Source organism: Maylandia zebra, linkage group LG8 (assembly GCF_041146795.1).
Source record: "Maylandia zebra isolate NMK-2024a linkage group LG8, Mzebra_GT3a, whole genome shotgun sequence".
Taxonomy (NCBI): domain Eukaryota; kingdom Metazoa; phylum Chordata; class Actinopteri; order Cichliformes; family Cichlidae; genus Maylandia; species Maylandia zebra.
In genome coordinates this window covers 19,383,840-19,403,576 of record NC_135174.1, presented here as the reverse complement: position 1 = coordinate 19,403,576, position 19,737 = coordinate 19,383,840, and the positions used below count along the sequence as shown (strand labels likewise).

Genomic DNA, 19,737 nt, shown 5'->3' with positions numbered 1-19,737 from the left:
CTTCCTTTCTCTAGGCACATCGTGGTTTGTGGTCACATAACACTTGAAAGTGTATCCAACTTTCTAAAAGACTTCCTACACAAGGACAGGGATGATGTCAATGTAGAAATTGTTTTTCTCCATAAGTAAGTACAAAACTTTGTGCAAATGTCATTGTTTAAGAGGAAAAAACTAAACTTTAGGAGATTAGAGAGTTCTCTGATTTAAGAGTGTTTGTTTTTTGTCTCTCAGTATTTCCCCTAATCTTGAGCTGGAAGCCTTGTTCAAGCGCCACTTCACCCAGGTAGAGTTTTACCAAGGATCTGTCCTAAATCCACACGACCTGGCCAGAGTCAAGGTACCTGACTGTCAATACTTCTTCCTCTGTAATACTGTTGGTTATCGTCTGACTGAATACTTGATGTGATTGTTCATTTTTGTCTTTGCAATTTGCAATTTTGTTTTAGATTGAATCAGCTGACGCCTGCTTGATCTTAGCCAACAAATACTGCGCTGACCCCGATGCCGAGGATGCATCCAACATCATGAGGTACTGCATAACCAAATCATGATTTATGTTTTCCTGCTTGCATTGTTTATTCAATTTGTTTTATGAACAATCACATTCAGCTGGATTCTGAGAGAAAAAGACATTTTCGGAGTGGATTGAGTCGTAGTTTTGGATGTGGAAACTGCACTTATTTTTATGGGTTTAAGGGATTATCAAGTGGATAATATATGAGAGTACAACATATTTTAAAAGTGATGGGAACAGTCTGTTTTAGGGCAAGGCAGATAAAATTTGGTTAATAAAATTGTATTATTAATAGCTCTGTTCGATAATGAAGTCTGAGGATTGGAGGTTTTCCACTGAAGATTAAATTGCTCAGCTATAAAAAGTCGGAGAGTCATTATGTGACATTTCTTTTCCATCTAAAAGGGTTAAGACGTTTAAAATGTGCTGCAGAAATCATCACAGCTTGATTCTAATCTAAACACTGTGTGATTAATACATAATCATTATAGTAGAGCTGTCTTGTCTGTCTGTGCATCTCTCCCATATGTTCTCCTGGACATGAAATTTATTCATTTGTCACAAATGTCCACTAGGACTCAAAGGAAATGATTTGTATTTTGTGGTCAAACAGTCAAAGGTCCCCTTCTCCTTGAACTCTATGGTGACCACTCCGTGTATTAAAATGATGTCTCGTGCCGGACCATGTTTTGGGCACGCAACATTGCTGAATGTAGACGCAACCAAGTGAAGCAACCCCAGATCATAACACTGTCCCCACAGGCGTGTACGGTAGGCATACAGAAGGTGTTGGCAGAAGGACCCGAATGCAGGACTCGATGTGGCTCTTAATAAATAACAAAAATAACTTTTATTTAAGTGGAGTAAGGAAAGTCCATCAAAAATCCAGAACAGAGAATAAACGAATCCAAAAATTCACTGAAAGAATTCTACTGAAAGAAAACAGGAAGACCTAAAACATAGACTTAACAGCAAGAAACAAAAGGACACAGTGACAGTGGGATGATATGACACTTAAGGAATTAAATATAAACTATAACGAGAAACAGAAACTAGATTAAAAGGTATTAAAGATAAAACTAAACTGAGAATCTAGTCATAAAGAAAACAACCAGATATTATGTGCTACTCAAAGGAAAACAACAATGAAAAGAACTCGAAACACAATAAATATATGAATCCAAATATTAATGCAAAAGCTCCAAATTCAAAAGGCAAAAAAACCCTAGGACACTAGGCATGTTGGGATCACCCCAACACAACTTTTGCCACCTCTCTTCTTTCTCTGATGGGCTGATCATCCTGGAACATGGTAAATGACCTTTTTCCATTGCTCCAGCGTCCAACAATCATCCTCACTGATTGTTTTTTAAAGGCTACTCAGCTGTTTAGTCCCAATGTCTCTGAGAGAATTCTCTTCACTTTGCTATTTTCACTATTAAACATACTCGTGAGATTTACTGTTGTTTTCTTACCATTTGATTTCACCAGATGTTTGTTTCCCTTATCAAATTCAAGTAGATAAAGTTTTGGGTTTCTTTTGTTTTCCAACCACATTTCTTCCTTAACGATGATGGTATATTTGATAATGCACTGGACCGTTCTTAACCCACATTTAGTTAGGCTAATAATGCGGTTTAGGAAAAGAGAAACTACTCACAACTGTGGTTAAATAACTTGCTGCCAGCCAAAAACGGACTTTTTTGTGTGCTTGGGCAGAGTATGACTGCACACAAATGTCTAAGAGTGACATTTTATATCCAAAGGTTTAAAGGTCAACTTCCCTATGACTTCAAAAAAAAACCCTCTTGCCGTTATCCAGTGAGAGATACTGTATGTACGTCTCATTTGGTTGAATAGTAATTTGAAATTGTTGACAATGGTACTTTTTCCAGGTTGATTTATTTATTTTTTGGTAGAAGTTGTAGGTTTGTAAATTCGGAGAACAGGCTGAACTGGTAATGGTCAAATTGACATCAGTTCTTCCCAGACAGAGAGAAAGTCAGCATTTTGTAGCTGGATCTAGGAATATGTTACTATGCAACTCTCTTGTTCTATTTTCTTGAGCCTTTAGTTTAAAATATTAAACTATAAAATAAAATGCAAACTTAAAATTGTTAAAAGCATACAGTCGACTACGATACTTAATTTCTATAAAAAGAGAGTGAATCAGATTTTTTTTTTAAAAATCTGTGTAACTTTTGAAAGCACTGCAGATATTCTTATATTGCTTTCTTTTTGTCCTTTATCAGAGTAATATCTATCAAGAACTACCACCCAAAGATCAGGATAATCACTCAAATGTTGCAGTACCACAATAAGGTTTGTATTAATCAACTATAAAGCCTGCTGGAGTCACTTAGTTACTCCGTTATAGTTAGTTACGTTTCAGTATATGTTGAAAAGATCTCATCACTGAATCATTTGTCTGTCTTAGTTTCTAACAGCATGCACCTTGTAGCCTGACTTCCTTTTCCTCTTCCCCTCAGGCCCACCTTTTGAACATCCCAAGCTGGAACTGGAAGGAGGGAGATGACGCCATTTGCCTTGCAGAACTCAAGCTCGGATTCATCGCCCAGAGCTGCCTGGCTCAGGGCCTCTCGACCATGCTGGCCAACCTTTTCTCCATGAGGTCCTTCATCAAGGTAGCTGCAACTAACACTGATCCATCTGTGCTCACTGGATTAAGTTCAAAAATAAAGTTGGCCAAGAAACAAAGTCTGAATAGATAATAATGGTTATCCCAGATGAGGCCCGTATGCAGCATCTGGTGAGCGGGTGGTGATGATCTTAAACTTGCACCTTTTTATATTTTTGTATAACCTTCTTTATTTTGTTGTAGATTGAGGAGGATACATGGCAGAAGTATTACCTTGAAGGAGTAGCCAATGAAATGTACACAGAGTACCTGTCCAGTGCCTTTGTGGGTCTGTCCTTCCCAGTAATTTGCGAGTACGTAAAACTAAAACATTTTATTTTACCCCCTTTTTTTGGTACTTTGTCATTCCTGGATGCAAGTAATTTAGATGTTTAAACTGCAGTCATTAGAATTTAAAGATCCAAAGATAATTGTTATGTAAGTATTTATTAACCAGGCTTCTGGAGATGGTAGGTTAAATTAGTTATAGAGAGGAAGCACATGGCGTTCACATAAGGGCTCCATACTTTATAGGCTGTCAAATCCCATATTTATTCCATATTAAAATATTTGAAAGTGTAAACCTAAATCTAAGTGTAAATAATTTAGGGATAAACAGGTTCTCATCCTCTAAAAAGAAAAAAAGAAAGTGGCACCCTAAGCTAAGAAGATTTCAAACTAAAAGTACTTAGTGTGCCTCAGGTCTAATTATATTGTTATTCCCCCTTACAGACTCTGCTATGTGAAGCTAAAGCTGCTGCTGATAGCTATAGAGTACAAGTCTGATCAAGGGGAAAGCAGGTAAGTCGGGGCATTAAAATTCATGCATGCAAAAACTTTAATACGCAGGTGTCAGTATTTGCTTTCAGCTACTGTGAATCAGCTTCCCTGTTTGACTGCAAACACAAGTGCTTTACACAATGTGTCTAAATTGATGTCTAAATGGGTTTATTCACAGACATCACAGGGCTCTCCGATAACATCATGACAAATTAGTGGGGAAGGTGGCAGTTGGTTTCTTTGAGCACAGCAGAAGCTTTGTTTTAGTAGTTTCTCTAACACGCTGATGCTCATTTATACTCTTTGAAGTGCTATCTGCTTTCATCAACTTAATTAAATAAACAGGGGCTATCCTGCCAAATGAGTTGTGAAAACGAATCCCAGACGCAGTGATTAGTGCAAAGCCTTGCAAATTCTGTGATATAACTTTCTGCTTTGACATCTTTGGTCTACAAATCCTCACAGCACCCTGATAAACCCTGGAAACCACGTGAAAATGCAGGAGGGGACCTTGGGTTTCTTTATTGCCAGCGATGCCAAAGAAGTAAAGAGGTAATGAATGAGACCTGAGATTCAATCGTTTGATTAAATTCCAGTCTTGTTTCTGCAATAGTGCCTTTGTTGGTCTGCATGTCATACGGTTTCTGTATCTTGAGCTATTACATGTAGGAAAATTGCAAACGCTTGTTTTGTTAGTATTACCTACATGTTGCCAGAGCTTACAAATATACTCATTCACTTTATTAGGAACGCCTTTCTAGTACCAGGTTAGACCCTGTTTTGCCTTCAGAATTCTTCATGGCATAGACTCAACAGGGGACTGGAAACATTCCTCAGAGATTTTGGCCCATGTTGACATGATAGCATCACACAGTTGTTGCAGATTTCTTGGTCACACGTCCATGATGAAATCGTAAGGCAACTTGAGTAGATTGAACTCATTGTCTTGTTCAAGAAAGCAGTTTGAGATGGTTTGAGCTTCTAATGGCTGCTAGATGCACCTTTGCTGTCACCTTCCAGCTTGAAGGAGTCTGGCCACTCTGATATCGGACATCAACAAGGCATTTTCTCTCAGAGAACTGCCATACACCTTTTTAGACCATTCTCTGTAAACCCTAGACTGTGGGAAAATCCCAGTAGGACAGTAAATCCATCCATCTGGGACCAACACCAAGATTCAAAGTCACATTCTTTCCCATTTCTTATGCTCAGTTTGAACTTTAGCAGGGCCAACCATGTCTTCAGGCCTAAATGCATGCAGTTGCTGATTAGATATTTGCATTAAGGAGAAATTGAACAGGTGCACCTAACAAATCGGCCAGTAAGTGTATATTGGCTTTTGTGTTTGCTCTTAGAAAAAATGCCATATTTTGCATGTTTAATTGACCAGACTGAAGTGATTTATCAGCAGTTCAGGGATCCTTGAGTTGCACTGCTGAGGCCAAAGAGGAATGTTGGCTGTTAGCTTGTATCTGCTCATTGCTTGGACAAAGATAACATTCAAAGACAGATTAAAGGTACATATGGTCGAGGTTGGATGGTGATGTTACCTGCCAGAGGGGATCAGAAGATTTATGAGGGCACAGAATGAGACAAACTGCAGCGCCCTTATGAAATATCAAAGCTTAATTTAAAACTGGTCCTGAACTTCTCATAGAGCTGCACACTCTTTGCTCAACTTTTGGCACATTAAACATTGACAAATGCATTGGATGCTTCATTAATTTTTTGTTAATAAACTGATTGCACACAAATTAAAATGACTTGTTGCAGATGTTGTGCAGCCATAGTAAAGACAAAATATGTGTAAACAATTTATTGAGCACTCATGCTGTTCTTGATTTTCTTCCGCAGGGCACTGTTTTATTGTAAGGCCTGCCACGATGACATAACTGATCCCAAAAGGATAAAGAAATGTGGATGCAAGAAATGTAAGTGTGATTGCATGCAAACACAAGATCTAAGTTAGATTGATCCCATTATTTTTTTGCTCAGATGAAACTGAAATATAATGAGTTAGCATTCGAGTAGCTGGGTGACAGCGTATTTACATGACCTACTATACATAGCCATTTGTCCCAACCACTTATTTCTTACATTAATTATTCCTTGAAATGAAGCCTTGTAAGTTGTGCATGTAGAAAGATCAGATTTCTTTCTGCAGCCAAAACAAACTGAAGCACTCCAGTTTCCCCATGTAGAACTACATGTTTGGATCTCTGTATGAGATGAATACCTGCTCTCATTTAAGGGTCAGTTCCCCCAAATTACATGAAAAAATGCTTTCCAACTTTCTCATCATGCAAATAGTTTTGGTTTTTCCATGCTGAGGTTTCAGATATCCTTCAAAATGTATGTTTTTTGGATGGATTTGGATGAACTGATTCCTTCAGAGTGTTTCAGATTGACGTCTCTTCTAACAGACACACTCTTACATAGTGTTTATAGCATGCTATCTTTTCCATGTGATTCCCAGCTCTTATAAATACACATAGTAGACCTCTTAGTTCAGTCTAAATGTGCATTTTGTTTGTTTTCTGTATAGTAGCTGTGTTCACTGTTGATAACTTTGTGATGTTAACAGGCATTCAGAGAGACTGTTAACACCACAGGTACCTGGACGGATCACGTGTTTCTAAAACCTTATAAACATCGCGTGCTACATGTTCTTCTGCTTGGATAAACCACAGTTTGTCTCTAGTATTAAAGCTAACACCTAACATTGACATGTGATGTATTCTTTTCCTGCTGCTTGGGAACTTGGCACACATTTCTTTAAAAATCTGCTTAATAGTGATATATTGTGAGTAATGTGGATTTGTTTCCCCTTCAAAAACACAGCGTGCTAGTGTACCTCAGATTAAAGTGACCTGTTTGAATGTACTCTAAATGTTGCATGTACAATGGTTGATGCTGCCTGGATCTCTTGTTGTTGTCATGTGCACGTTGTTTTTTGTTCGTTCTTTTGATAGAATTTTATAGCTTTCAAAAGAAATTAGCAACAGTATAGATTTTGCAAAAAAATTCCAGAGCAGAAGTAGATTTTTTTTTTTTGCTCACACGTAAACACTGCAGCTTTCATGCCTACTTGAGTTAGTAATTCACCACATCACCACCAGATGGCCCTGCTGCCCTTTATTAAGCACAAGACCCCTGCACAAAGACCACAGTGAGAAACAGACTGGGATGAAGACTGGAAAACCTTTATCCTTATTACTCCTTACCACTTTTTTATATTATGGGAAAAAATTGGCATCCATACTAAAGTGACGTAATCCGCAGAGATGTGTGCATATCTTTTAGGAGAAATATTTCAGGAAAAAATAGCAAATCTGTCATGGAATATGGATCATCTAACTTATGTGTGCTTTTATGCACTATAAACGCTTTCAAGTGTTTTTTTTTTTTTCTTTTTGTCTTTTCTGAAGGCACTTGCAGGTTTTTGTAGAAGTGATACTGTTTTTGTAAAATACCAGCACCTTTAGTCTTTTGTTTAGGAGATTTCTGTCATCTCCTGTTCTTAATAAGCATTAGTAACAAATGTAAATATTTAAGAGCTGTAAAATGAAATATTATTGTCCTTATATTTCATATGACTCAGTGGCTCTAAGAGAAGAATCCAGATCCATGACACATAGCCAAGGTTTCTGCAAAAAAAAAAGCTATAAATCATCAAATTGTGCATATATAAATGTTTTATTTATTCCAATTAAACATGCATTATGTGTCTTTAACTTCCACTTATGTTATCCTTGGGCCAAGATTGGCCTTTGTAAGACCAAATTTGCCATTTGATGTTCATGCTTGGCTCATTAGCAAGTTAATTAGTGAACATAGAAAAACATTTCATCACATAGTAAAGTGACACTAAGCCCAAACAAGCTAAATCTGTGTTAGCATTATTAGGATTTTGTTGGGTAAAAGTCTCCAAAAAGTCTGAAAAGGTTAAAGAAACCATATTTGAGGTCACGTGGTCATGTTCACGTGAGGGGAAAGGGTGTCGGTTTACAGGATGCCAATACTAGTGTAAGCGGCACAACAAAGGTTAATCTTGTACATCCCAGCAGCAGCCGTCCTCCATGCCCTGTTCTTCCTCTATCCCCTCTTCCCTCAGAATGACCCTCAACATTAACCTGCTCTTCCTCTCCTCCCATATGAACCCTTGACTGTAGCCAAGAAGCCTGCCTACAAGAAAATGAAACTGGCATGTTGTTTTGATTGCGGTCGCTCAGAGCGGGACTGCTCTTGCATGCCGGTTAATGTGCGTTGTAACATGGACTCCCCTCGACGGGACATCCCACTCTCTGCTGTCTCTGTTAATGATTGCTCAGCCACTTTACGTGCCTGTAAGTTGTCGCCATGACATGTGCTCTTCAGTGTTGTAACATGCACCGTGTGTCTTTACTTCTGTGTGCTTTCAAATTTAAGCACCCATGTTGTCACCGTCACAGATGCTTTGGTATTTTAGCTTTCTGATTTTTGGTGCTCTTCTCTGTCTGTTGCTACGTTTTGCAGTGAAGCATGCTGGTCTATTGTTTTGCTGGTGTTTTGTCAAGAGAACGTGAATTCAAATTGAAACGTAGTTTAAAATTAGATTGACAGTCACTAATGCAAACCTTTTGCTGCGTACAGCAGTATTTGTTTCCCTCCAGTGACCTCATAAATATATTAGAAAAAAGTCAAAGCCATGAACAATGTACAGCTGTGCATCCCTGCAAAAAATCTCACAATACACAGTTACTGTGCATTTTCCCAAATAATTATTCTGATAGGACTGTCTAAATCTTACAATGATGTCACTGGAGACATAACATAACATTAAAAAAAATAATATCAAATAATATCTCACCACTGTACCCTGGAGAAATGGGTGAACAGGATAGGATTTGAGGTATTTGTAAATGTAGACGTCTCCGACGATTAATTTTTCTTTTCTGTTTTTTAGTAAATAATGCTCTTGAGAGCACCTGAGGGGATATTGTGATGATGACTATTACAGTACATATTGAGGTTAACATATGGGTTTTATTAAATTATAATCAACAGCTTGAACAAGAACTGGGGGAAAAATCTGCAAAGCAGACAAAGTTATTGGTTGTTTTTGCTGATTTGTGATTAAATTGAGAACACAAAGCAGTAGAGTTGGAATATAAGAGGAATAAAAGACGGTAGAAGAGTGCTGGATCATATTGGAGTTTAACAAGCGGACTTTAACAGAATTGAACTGCATATGAATTCCTAATTCAAGTGTGATTTCCCTTTTTAAGCCAGGGGGGTATGTTAAATCGTACTGATGTGTCGCAGGAGGCACGAAGAATGTGTCTGAGGTTGCAGAGCATTGATACAATTTGCTGGAAAACATTGCAGACTGTCATAAATTTTTAGTGAATGACTCTTGATCAAAAACCATTCGTATAGCTGAACATGTCTGGGCGTTTTTACCCCTCAGTGTGTCTCCCAGGGTTGTGTGCTGTGAGCGTGGCCTGGCTAGAAAAGCTCGAGCAAGAGCTCCAGAGTTGCTGTCGACACGGTGCGGGAGATGCGTGGAGCGAGGCCTTATGCGGCCTGACGTGGAAATTATGTTTGCATTTTCATTTTTGGAGTGCTACCGGTTGTCATGAAACTCAGCCTGACAGTTTCTAACCACCAGGCAGCCGAGTGCCCCCGCCCCTCTCCTTTTCTCTCGTTGTGGGACAGATGCTAGCCTGTTAGTCCTGTGACTCTGCTCGCGCCCTCCGATTGCAGGCGACAGATGCCAGGACCAGCACAGTCCCTGTTTGAACATTGCTGTCACTGTCCTGCCTTAAGCTCAATGCGTGACCTTTAATGTAAGCAAGGGGTTGAAATAAGTTACTAATGAGCATGTGTGGGACTCACCGAACGTTACACACATCTGTGCAGGTTGTCTCAGGCATGGGTAGGCAAAAATAAGACAGTAACGCTTCTTAAGTTTTGTGCGCTGGTGAGTTTATTGTAGGTGTTTTTGATTGAACATGTCAAGCTGAAAATATATGATATATAAAAACCTGCTTCTCACTTGAGTATTCACTTAATGCTGCTAAACTTACATTTAGCCTTCACTGGAGGGTAAATATGAGCAGCTATAATAACTGATACTAAATAACTGCTAATAATAAATAATTATCAGTCACACAAACGTGGTAATATTTCAGTCTTAAATTCTTAATGGGAGTAAAGAAGCTTTTCATCGAAACTTAAAGGTAGCCAAGATATCTGGTCCTCTTTTGACTTGAAAATAGCCAAATCACTGCTTAGAGTGACACTGTAGATATTTAGCAGATGACTACAAACATAGAGCGAGCTACTCTTAAATTACTGCCCACATCTCTGAAAATCAGATTTCTAACCGACCTGTTTTACTTCTCATTGCTTTGTCCGTGTTGTCTCCACGGCCTCAATTTTTTTTAAGTGCCTTCAAGAGAAATCCCTCAGCTTTCCGTTCACAGTCGTCACTTATAATTTGCTCTCATTACGACCTGTTCTTCTCTGTAACCTCTCATCCGTCTCTGCATTTTTCTCAGCTAAAAATAGCTATAATGGATATATCAAATCAAGTAAGTTTTGATTTCCATTCTCTCTTTCTCTCGACTCACTTGTGTCTAACCCCTCCATTTGTGCATTGTCAGCTATTAATATTTGAGCTGTCCCTGACCTGCTGTATTTCACTGTCCAGTCTATCATCATCATCCATGACTGTGTGTCTTATGCATAGCATTAGGAAACAGTTTTGAGTTGATTCTTTGTGTTAGGTATGAGTTAGGGCTCAGCAGCACACTCATGGCATCTTCACCATGACTGTGGATAAACCAAGTCTGGACAAAATCACTTAAAAACATTCAAATTAAATGTATGCAAGAAAAGCATTTCAGCCTCGCATAATTGAGTAAAACATATTAAAATGCAAAAAGCCGATCTTAAACTCTCTCAGCTCTCGTCCAACGCTTACAGGAGTGTGAAACTAGTGGGTAGTCCACTTTAACAGGATCTGTGATAGGCAGCAAATCTGCCACATTGCATTGTCCTGGAGAAGTGCTGTGCATGTTTGACGTGGGGCAGATGAATAGTGGAGGTCTGGAGCAGGAAGGATAATCTGCTAGACAGCTGACTGTTGAAATAATCATCTCTCTTCTCCGGTTTTAGCTCCCAGACATTTTTGAACTAAGGAAAACACAGCTCTTCTGTCTCTTTTTATCTTTACCAGCCTCACCGCTATTATATCGCTAGTATTAAAATGTATATCGAATTCATTCCTCCCTCCTTCATCAGGCATAAACTGCATGTAGCAGCTAGTGGCTGCTGATTCACACTGTCACCTCCTTGTTCTGGTAGCATAACAATTGCTAAAACACCTGAAAGCATATTTATTAATTCATGTTTATTATAAATATCAAAGTAAACGTCAAATCCAGCTTTTCATTGGTGGCTACAGGAAGTGGTTAAGTGGTGTTAAATAAAAATGAGCTTTTTTTTTAAATTATTCAGCCATTAGCATTCTTGTGCCAGAAAGAATTACCCCCCTAAACCAGTGACTGTCCTTTAATTATGATAAGAGTCACAAGATGTTTTATTAACATACACACTGCTGGTTTTACGGAAGTCAGTTTAAATCAAATCCTACCTTGTGTTTAGCTTCAAGAATTAAAGGATTAGTTTGCTAAAATCATAAAGAAAGTGCCATATTCTGCTTTCTCATTTAGATAACTTTAGCTTTTTTTTCCTATCGTGGTTCTCACGGCATTAAAATAAGATTAGAAAAACGCCAGCTATGTTTCTACAGCATCCACTACGAGCTGTTTCTATTCTTCGGTATGGTATGAAGATTATCCCAGACCACGGTAATATCATTTGTCAGTTTGTTTTTCAGTGTTTCTTAGCATCACAAATGAAATTTTATTCCCTAGTTTTGCACTGTCTCTTCAAACCTTCTGCAAATACTACCCAAAGAGACAGATATCCAAAGAATTAAGAGGGGAACTGTGTTTTCTGTGATTTGAGTGAACTAACACCTGAAGAAAAAAAACATAAGTATTGTATAGCTGCTGACTTTGACTCCTCTTCATTTAGCAGTAAACAACAGTCCCTTAATCCAGCCTTATCGGTACAAGTCAGCTAAACTGAACCACACCTCAGCCAGTGAGGTCTGTAAGGGGCCCCGTAGCGGAGTTGCTGCTTTAACGGTCCGTTTGGTAAACAACCGCAAGGGAAGCCTGCTGCCCCCCGCTGAGCCCTCTGCTCTGAGACTGAGCTTCGTGGGCTCCGAGGACTCAGGCCAGGTAGGCCGCCCGCCAGGGGTGACAGAAGAGGTCAGCCGGCTCCAGCGAGCCCGTAGCCTGCCGGTGAAATACAGATACCACCCCGGTCACTCCAGTAACGCCACACTCAGTCAGAGGCAGTGTAAGGGCCACATCCCCCCACATCCCTCTTACCCTCAGCGTGTTTGGCAGGCCTGCACTCAACAACAGCACAACCAAAGCATGTGCTTGCCAGTCTGGAGTGGTTGCATGTGTAGCATTCCTTACTAATGACCCAGTGTGTGCAGCTGTCAGCTGTGAAACATTAAATATTGAACAGGCCGAGCGAGATGTGAAGGGCCAGTGTGTTGGAGCATCCCTCTCGACTGGAAAGCCCCCTCCCTTCTTCAACGTTTTCCATTATGTTGTCAGTCTTCGACATGCTAGCGGTGCTTGAAATCATGTGTTCATCGGCGGAGGAGCAAGATCTTTGGGACTTTATTAATTTTAATGAAAGCAATTGCAGTTTCTTTGTATAAAAAAGAAAGAAAGACAGAAAAGACTAAAAAGAAAGAAACAGTTCACAGCTTGAACCATCAGTTATAAGGTACCCGAGTGTATTTTCCATGACCTGTAACAATCTTTTCCCAGTGAACAATGGCTGTTAAAGTGCTATTAGTGAAACACTTTTCTTGCTGCTTGTATTTATTTTACCAGCGACTGCCACAGAGTAGAGTTGTTTTCTGCAGCTGCGATATTAGCTTGTAAAAATATTTGCCTGATTACTTTACTCGGGGGTAAAAGTTATAACTCGTTCCCTATGAAGAGCTCAGTGCAGTTTGCTGAAGTGATAAAGACAATGTCCAAAGGGCATCTCAGCTGTACATAAATCACTCTGGCACAAGGACCAACCTAATTGTATAAGCCAAGGGCACCACTCTCAAGACGAACAAAGACCAGAAATCCAGGATTCAACACTGACTCAAAGCACCTTTGCTTGTAGTCTTAGATGCTTAATATTTATAGGTTATTACCTTAATTAAATGAGAACATGAGTGATTAGTGTGAGCAACAGTGATGCGAGTCTAGGTCTATCTGTAGTACAGTAATCTATGATTACGAAATCACAGCCCTCTTAACAGCCCTCAACTTATTTGTGGTGCTACATTATCTGAATGATAAAACTGTTGACAGGTGGATTACAGCAGTTCAATGGATTAGTGCGTATGGTAAATAAAGCTTCCCAGATTAAACTTCAGCAAATGGCATGATGGTTGATAATGGCACTACTGCATGTTTGCATCTCCATACACAACCATGCCAATGATGTGCTAATGTATCCTGTCTGCATTATGCTAACATTGGACTGTTTCCTGCTACCCACTGGTTAAATTGTCCTGTCCCACTCCATCTTGTTCACCCGACCTCTTTCCACTCTGTCCCTGTATGTATATTATCTCTTTGAATTCACTGACCTCAAATTGTGCTGTGCTGTTCTTTTGTTGTCCCTGCTGTGTGGATCTTTGCTCGACTTCTGATCATTTCCCGCCATCATGCTGTTTCTTTGGCATTTTGTTGCAGTTCAAGAGGACCAACAATCAGCACTATCACCCAAAAAAAAGCAACGTAATGGAGGCATGAGGAATTCTCCAAACTCCTCACCTAAGATTATGAGGTAGGTACCACAAGGAGCTATCTGTCTTTGGGTTTTTACACATATAAATTCCCTCACCATAAAAATACAGATAGCTTCTTTAATAGCCAAATGTTAAACGCCAACAAAACACAACAAACTGTAATCACCGCTCGGTTTAGTTTAAACACAAAAACTACTTGGTTAGGTTTAGGCTTGGTTTAAACTATGCTTTATCAATTCAATTCAATTTTATTTATATAGCGCCAAATCACAACAAAAGTCGCCTCAAGGCGCTTTATATTGTATAGTAGATACAGAGAAAAGCCCAACCATCATATGACCCCCTATGAGCAAGCACTTTGGCGACAGTGGGGAGGAAAAACTCCCTTTTAACAGGAAGAAACCTCCGGCAGAACCAGGCTCACGGAGGGGCAGCCACCTGATGCATTCAACACAACATTAACCCTACATGTTGAAAATTAATGCCTTCAGGTTTGACACCAAAGGGGTTCTTTAGCGTTGTCTCTACGCTATTGCTTGCTAGATGACAAATGATGACCTTAAATTAAAAGAGCAATTCAAGTCATGTTATCCTCATTGGTTCAAAGAACTATTGTCCAAAATACACCCTTTTGCTTCCTTCACAGATCTTCAGTCCATGCCTCCCCCAGTGTTAAAAGTCTTTATGTCATTAGGGATAATACTCTATTATTTACATCAATAATGTCTCACATTCAGCCTACATAACAATTAGGACAACAAGACGGCCCATACCCTTTCCTTTTTCAACACAACACACAAGTTCTTGTTTATGCCCCGGTCACCTGTCATGTCGTTCTCTCTGGTTTCCTCAATGAACATCTTAATCTGCTCCAAATGGTACCGAATTTGACAGGAAACATCATCACCTGCATCAAGTCCACCAATTATATAACACCCCTCCTCATCCAGCTCCAATGGTTCAGAGTTCTTTACCAATACATTACAAGATTCTGCTCCTCACTTTCAAACCTCTCTCTATGACCCGTGTCCTCCCACATATTGTCCAGATTTCTTTCAACCTTTCTTTCATGTGTTCTATGGTTTTCTGATTAGTTCTAGGTAGTTTTAGACCTAGAACAATGGGTGCCAGAGCTCTCCGCTGAACTGAATCCATTGCATCATTGCGTCAATGCCAAAGGCCATGTTGTGTGCATCTGTGAGACACCAGCAGTTCTGACACAATGGGAATCAGAATGACCTGGTTATGATTAAGGAGTAGGAAAATGATTGCCTGTATTCACAACTAGTAAATACAGAGAAACTGTTTGCATTCACTTGATGACTCAAAGAGTTACTCTCCTGTTAGCTGTACTTGGGTCTCTGGGCGAGGGAAATCTTAAGGCTATTTTCCAGCAAACTATTCCAAGATGTTCAGCAGCTAGCTGCTAACTTTGTTGATATTTGCTATAGGGCTGTGCGATATGACCAAAATCTCATATCCCGATATAAGAATTCTATCGTTCGATAACGATATAAATCACAAAGATGTAACATTTTCTGTAAATTCTGTGAATCTCGGGCAGCTCGACTTGCGGGAAGTGTTTCCAGCTGTGCGTCATGTTGCTGGAGTCAAGTGTTTTAACCGATGCATGAAACTATACATTTTTAGACATAAGTTGTAACGGCCGCCGTTTTCTTTGTGAGTATTTATTACACGGCGTGCTGCGGGGAAAAGCCTGTTCTAACGTTTGAGTCTAACGTTTATTTTTTAGCACCTGGCGGCTCTTTTTTAATTCTCATCCGTAAATAATCTGCTCTTTCACGTGATTCAGTTTATTTTGAAAAGTCTCAACAGGATCTTGAGCTTTATTGTGAAAGGTTTATGTGGAACATAAACAAGTGGACACGCGACGCTGTTACCGTCGTTGTTGTTAACCACAACGCATAAGGCAAGGCAAGTTTATTTGTATAGCACAATTCAACAACAAGGTGATTCAAAGTGCTTTACAGAGACATTAGAAACAAAAACAAATAAAAAGCATGATTTAAAATTGATTAAAACAAGCAAACAAACAAACTAATTAACAAACAAACAAAACAGTATATAAAATCAAAACAGATAAAATCAGAACAGTAGATAAAATCAGTAGTTAAATGTAAGTTTTGAAATTTAAGCTTAAAAGTGTGGATTTGGTGCTTTATTCAAATGCAGCTGAGAATAGGTGAGTCTTCAACCTGGATTTAAATAAACTGAGTGTTTCAGCTGATCTGAGGCTTTCTGGGAGTTTGTTCCAGATATAAGGAGCATAAAAGCTGAATGCAGCTTCTCCGTGTCTGGTTCTGACTCTGGGAACTGATAAAAGACCAGATCCAGATGACCTGAGGGATCTGGAAGGTTCATACTGGGTCAGGAGGTCACTGATGTATTTTGGTCCTAAACCATTCAGAGCTTTATAGACCAGCATAAAAACAGGCACTTGTCAGTCCGTAGTGTGGTTATATAAGAGAAAGAGAGAACTTTAAGAAATTAATATAGCCACTACAGTGACCATCAAAACGGTGAAAAAATATTGCCGTAAACAGTTTATTTTGCGACACCACGAAATGAAACGATAATCTAAAATGAAACGATAGACGTTTTTATATCGTAATCCGATATATATCGTTATATCGAACAGCTATATATTATATTTGTTGCTTAGTGTTGGGAGGGTAACATACAGACTAGCTTCCTGCTCATCATAAGAGTAATGAAACCAAAACAACTTGCCGGACGGTATAAAAATACTCTGCAGGGATCTCCAGTCAGGTGATAATCCTTTGTTGGTTTATAACTATAAGCATAATCAAATAATCTCTTTCACATTACACATATCAATTTAACCTCTTAGGGACATAAATATAGTCATTAATGTAGCTTTAACAAAGCTTTGATGAAGAAAGTACAGATACCTGTGCTTTAGGAAGAAAACCAGTACTTGTTGGATTAAGCAGTGCATTACAAAGAGCATCTGAAAGAACATTTTTCTACGCTCCTTTTTTCATGGAAAATATGTCAGCCTCTGAGATGAGCTCTATGCCACAAGGTTTCATGTGACACCCACAGACTACAGTTCTTAAACAGGCCTGGCACTAATGACAGCACCAGGCAGTCAGAGGGGCTCTAAAGGATAGATAGCCCAAGGCTATTCATCTATTGTCGGATCCCTCTGAGGTCTTTTCAGCACGTAAGGCCACAGATGATATGTATCATCACAATGAAAGGCGAATTCAAATGCTACCTTGCTTTTATCTTGTCTCGTGAAATTAAATCGTAGCGTATTGATCTTGACTGGAGATAACACTGTTATTCAACAAGAACCCATTAGAGGGACGATAATAATAGTAGTCACTGTCATTAAGTGCAATGTTATAAGGAAGCCAGGCAACAGGGAAGACCTGCAGCCTGATGTATACAAAGTGCAACAGCACAAATGAAATTTAATTAAACCTGACAGATGACTTTATGTTCTCACTGCTAATATGGCTGCGATCTGCTTGACATTTGGAATTCAAACCCACATATGTCTGTATTGTTTAATACCATCAGATACAGTACAGATCAGCAACATTCACTATTTCTGGAAAAAAAATATTGTTTTGTATTATAACTAAAAGTGTCAGAATGCATACATTACCATTTCCTTTGATGTCTGGTCTCTGTTTTTTCCAGGTGGGCGTTTGCCCTTTATTTATTTGGTTCAAAGTGGTTTGAAAGTTGAATTGCTCCAGGTGATTTCCAGGCTCTTGGGAAGCAAAACCAGGCTTTTCCAATGCTATCAGCAAAAAATCAACACACCAAACCAATCCATCTACTTGCCATGATAATACTGTGCAGTACAGGTGGATGTGATATTTCGTGCAGCGTCTGCTGCCTACACGCTAGAGAGGGATTCGCCGTGGTAGCCTAAGGGATACTTCATTGCAACAAGCAGAGAAAAAAACATCTGGGTGTATACTATATCAAATGTGTTTTTACAGGACCCGCGGCCTCAAGGCCTTTGTAAATAAGTAATGATCAACAGATTGGCTGTGGGTTTTGAAGAGCAGGCCTTTGTCAGTTTTCATGATGTGCCGGGTTTTCAAAGACTTTGCCTGCTCTTAGTGCTTGTGTTAGAGAGAACTAGTGCAGTGCTGCCGAATTAGAAGATCGACATAATGTGCATGTCTGCCTTCTTCTTTATGGCTCTCTCAGCTGTCATTACGCTCCTCCAGAAAACACCTGGCCTTATGTTTCGGGGTAATGATGTGTGAAGTCTTGTCAAACGTGTCATCATAAAGCAGTGAATTATGCTGCTGATCAGTTTGAATCTTTAGAAGTACACAGAAGTGACAGTCACGGACACTTCTGCGCTGTTTAACGAAACAAACCACGCAAGAGGAAAAAAAAAAAGCGATCACGTTTCCACGAGACAGTTTGCTTCTAGTTCCAGCAAACTAACATGACCTGTCTGGAACTTAGCAATGACGACCTCACTGAAATTAACACCATTTCCACGGGCTCCTTGATGGGTCATAAGACACATCTAACTGCGGGATGTCATAACGCGTTTGGTCACATCGGAGTGCCGTGACATACACGTCATGTCTGTTACAGAACTGCTGAGGCAATTGGCAGTGCAGGGTAGTGACAGGCCGTCATGGCTGACAGTGAGCGATAGCTATCCTGGCAGAGCTCTGCCTCACCAGTCATCTTCACAAGGACAAACTGAAGTGACAGCGGCTCCACTGAGTGAGTGGTGAAACATTTGACTTTTGATGGAATATTTAGCCAAGGTGTAAAACCACTAAATGCTTTCACTCTTATTAGAATTTGAATTGCACTCTCACGTGGATTTTAAGCACTGTAATTCCAGTTTTTTATGATCATTTATGATTGTCCTGGCTGTAAACCTGTAAACCTACAGTTTATCAAAGCTGCCGCCTCCGCTTCTTTTGATTACACAGAAAAAAGAAAAGCGGCGATGTCTGATTTCATGCAACCGACAGTCTAGAAGCAGCAAATGGGAGTGAGTGCCATTGTTTTTAGGACCCCCGCTTTCAATATATTGGAGTGTATTTAATTATTTTTTTTATTTCACGTTTCTGTTAACATTGTACTTTAAAAAAAAAACAAAAAAACATGTGCACGCTTTGACATTGAAATTTTATCGTACACGCGCTTTTCAAAGTGAAGCCGCATCGACAGAGAGGTAGAAAAGACATTTCCCTCTACTGCTACTTATATTCTTGAAAGGACATCCAGGTCTTGCCTGGGGGGTATATGAGCCCAAAGGCGGGGGTTTTTTCGGCTTCAGTCTCTTGGAGCCTGAGGGATGGTAGTTTCAGCTGACACTTTCATACATACTTAACATGTTACTTAAGGTGCCCATTCTTTTGAGGTACTTGGATGGATTAAAGAGACGCTCTTGTTACGAGGGGAGGACTTGAACAATTTAAAAGGTTTTGGACAGAGACCGAAGACTGTTGTCTGGATTTTCAGAAGACAGCATCTTTAACTTTGATCTGAATCTGACAAAGTTGATTTAGGGCAAAGGGATTGTGTTGAGCAGTACTGCTAATGTGGCTGGTCACGTATATCGGTTGGCTTCGGACAATCTTTATGTGAGTTTTCTTCCGCAGATAAAAAACTTTTCGTTGGGATCAGCTTGATGAGATGTTAAATTTGGGTAACTTACAAATTTCTGTTAATCTTTTTCATACCATAGATCATGTGTTTGATTATTCTATTACATGCATCAAAACCCTTTATTTAAATTAACTGTATGACTTCATAAGATCATATCCCCCTGACCAGAACAAGCGTGATAGAAATGCAGGTACTCGTGTTGGGAGACAACTTTTAGTGGTCAGCGTTAATGTTCACCAGTGAAATTAGTTTATATAGTTCTGATGG

At 39.4% G+C, this 19,737-nt stretch overlaps 1 protein-coding gene across 6 annotated transcripts in view; it reads left to right on the top strand.

Moving 5' to 3' along the window:
* LOC101488046 (calcium-activated potassium channel subunit alpha-1a) overlaps positions 1 to 19,737 on the top strand; it is a 101,534-nt gene that overhangs the window by 66,070 nt on the left and 15,727 nt on the right. For 3 of the 6 annotated variants that reach the window (XM_076887560.1, XM_076887562.1, XM_076887561.1), the window contains exons 11-20: positions 15 to 125; positions 232 to 337; positions 447 to 529; positions 2,767 to 2,836; positions 3,004 to 3,159; positions 3,357 to 3,466; positions 3,885 to 3,953; positions 4,398 to 4,484; positions 5,787 to 5,863; positions 13,766 to 13,859. In XM_076887560.1, the coding sequence (XP_076743675.1) occupies positions 15 to 125; positions 232 to 337; positions 447 to 529; positions 2,767 to 2,836; positions 3,004 to 3,159; positions 3,357 to 3,466; positions 3,885 to 3,953; positions 4,398 to 4,484; positions 5,787 to 5,863; positions 13,766 to 13,859 (963 nt within the window). Of the gene's footprint in view, positions 1 to 14; positions 126 to 231; positions 338 to 446; positions 530 to 2,766; positions 2,837 to 3,003; positions 3,160 to 3,356; positions 3,467 to 3,884; positions 3,954 to 4,397; positions 4,485 to 5,786; positions 5,864 to 8,104; positions 8,279 to 10,474; positions 10,508 to 13,765; positions 13,860 to 19,737 lie in introns of all 6 variants that reach the window. The other 3 variants (XM_076887557.1, XM_076887558.1, XM_076887559.1) reach the window with 2 other exon arrangements.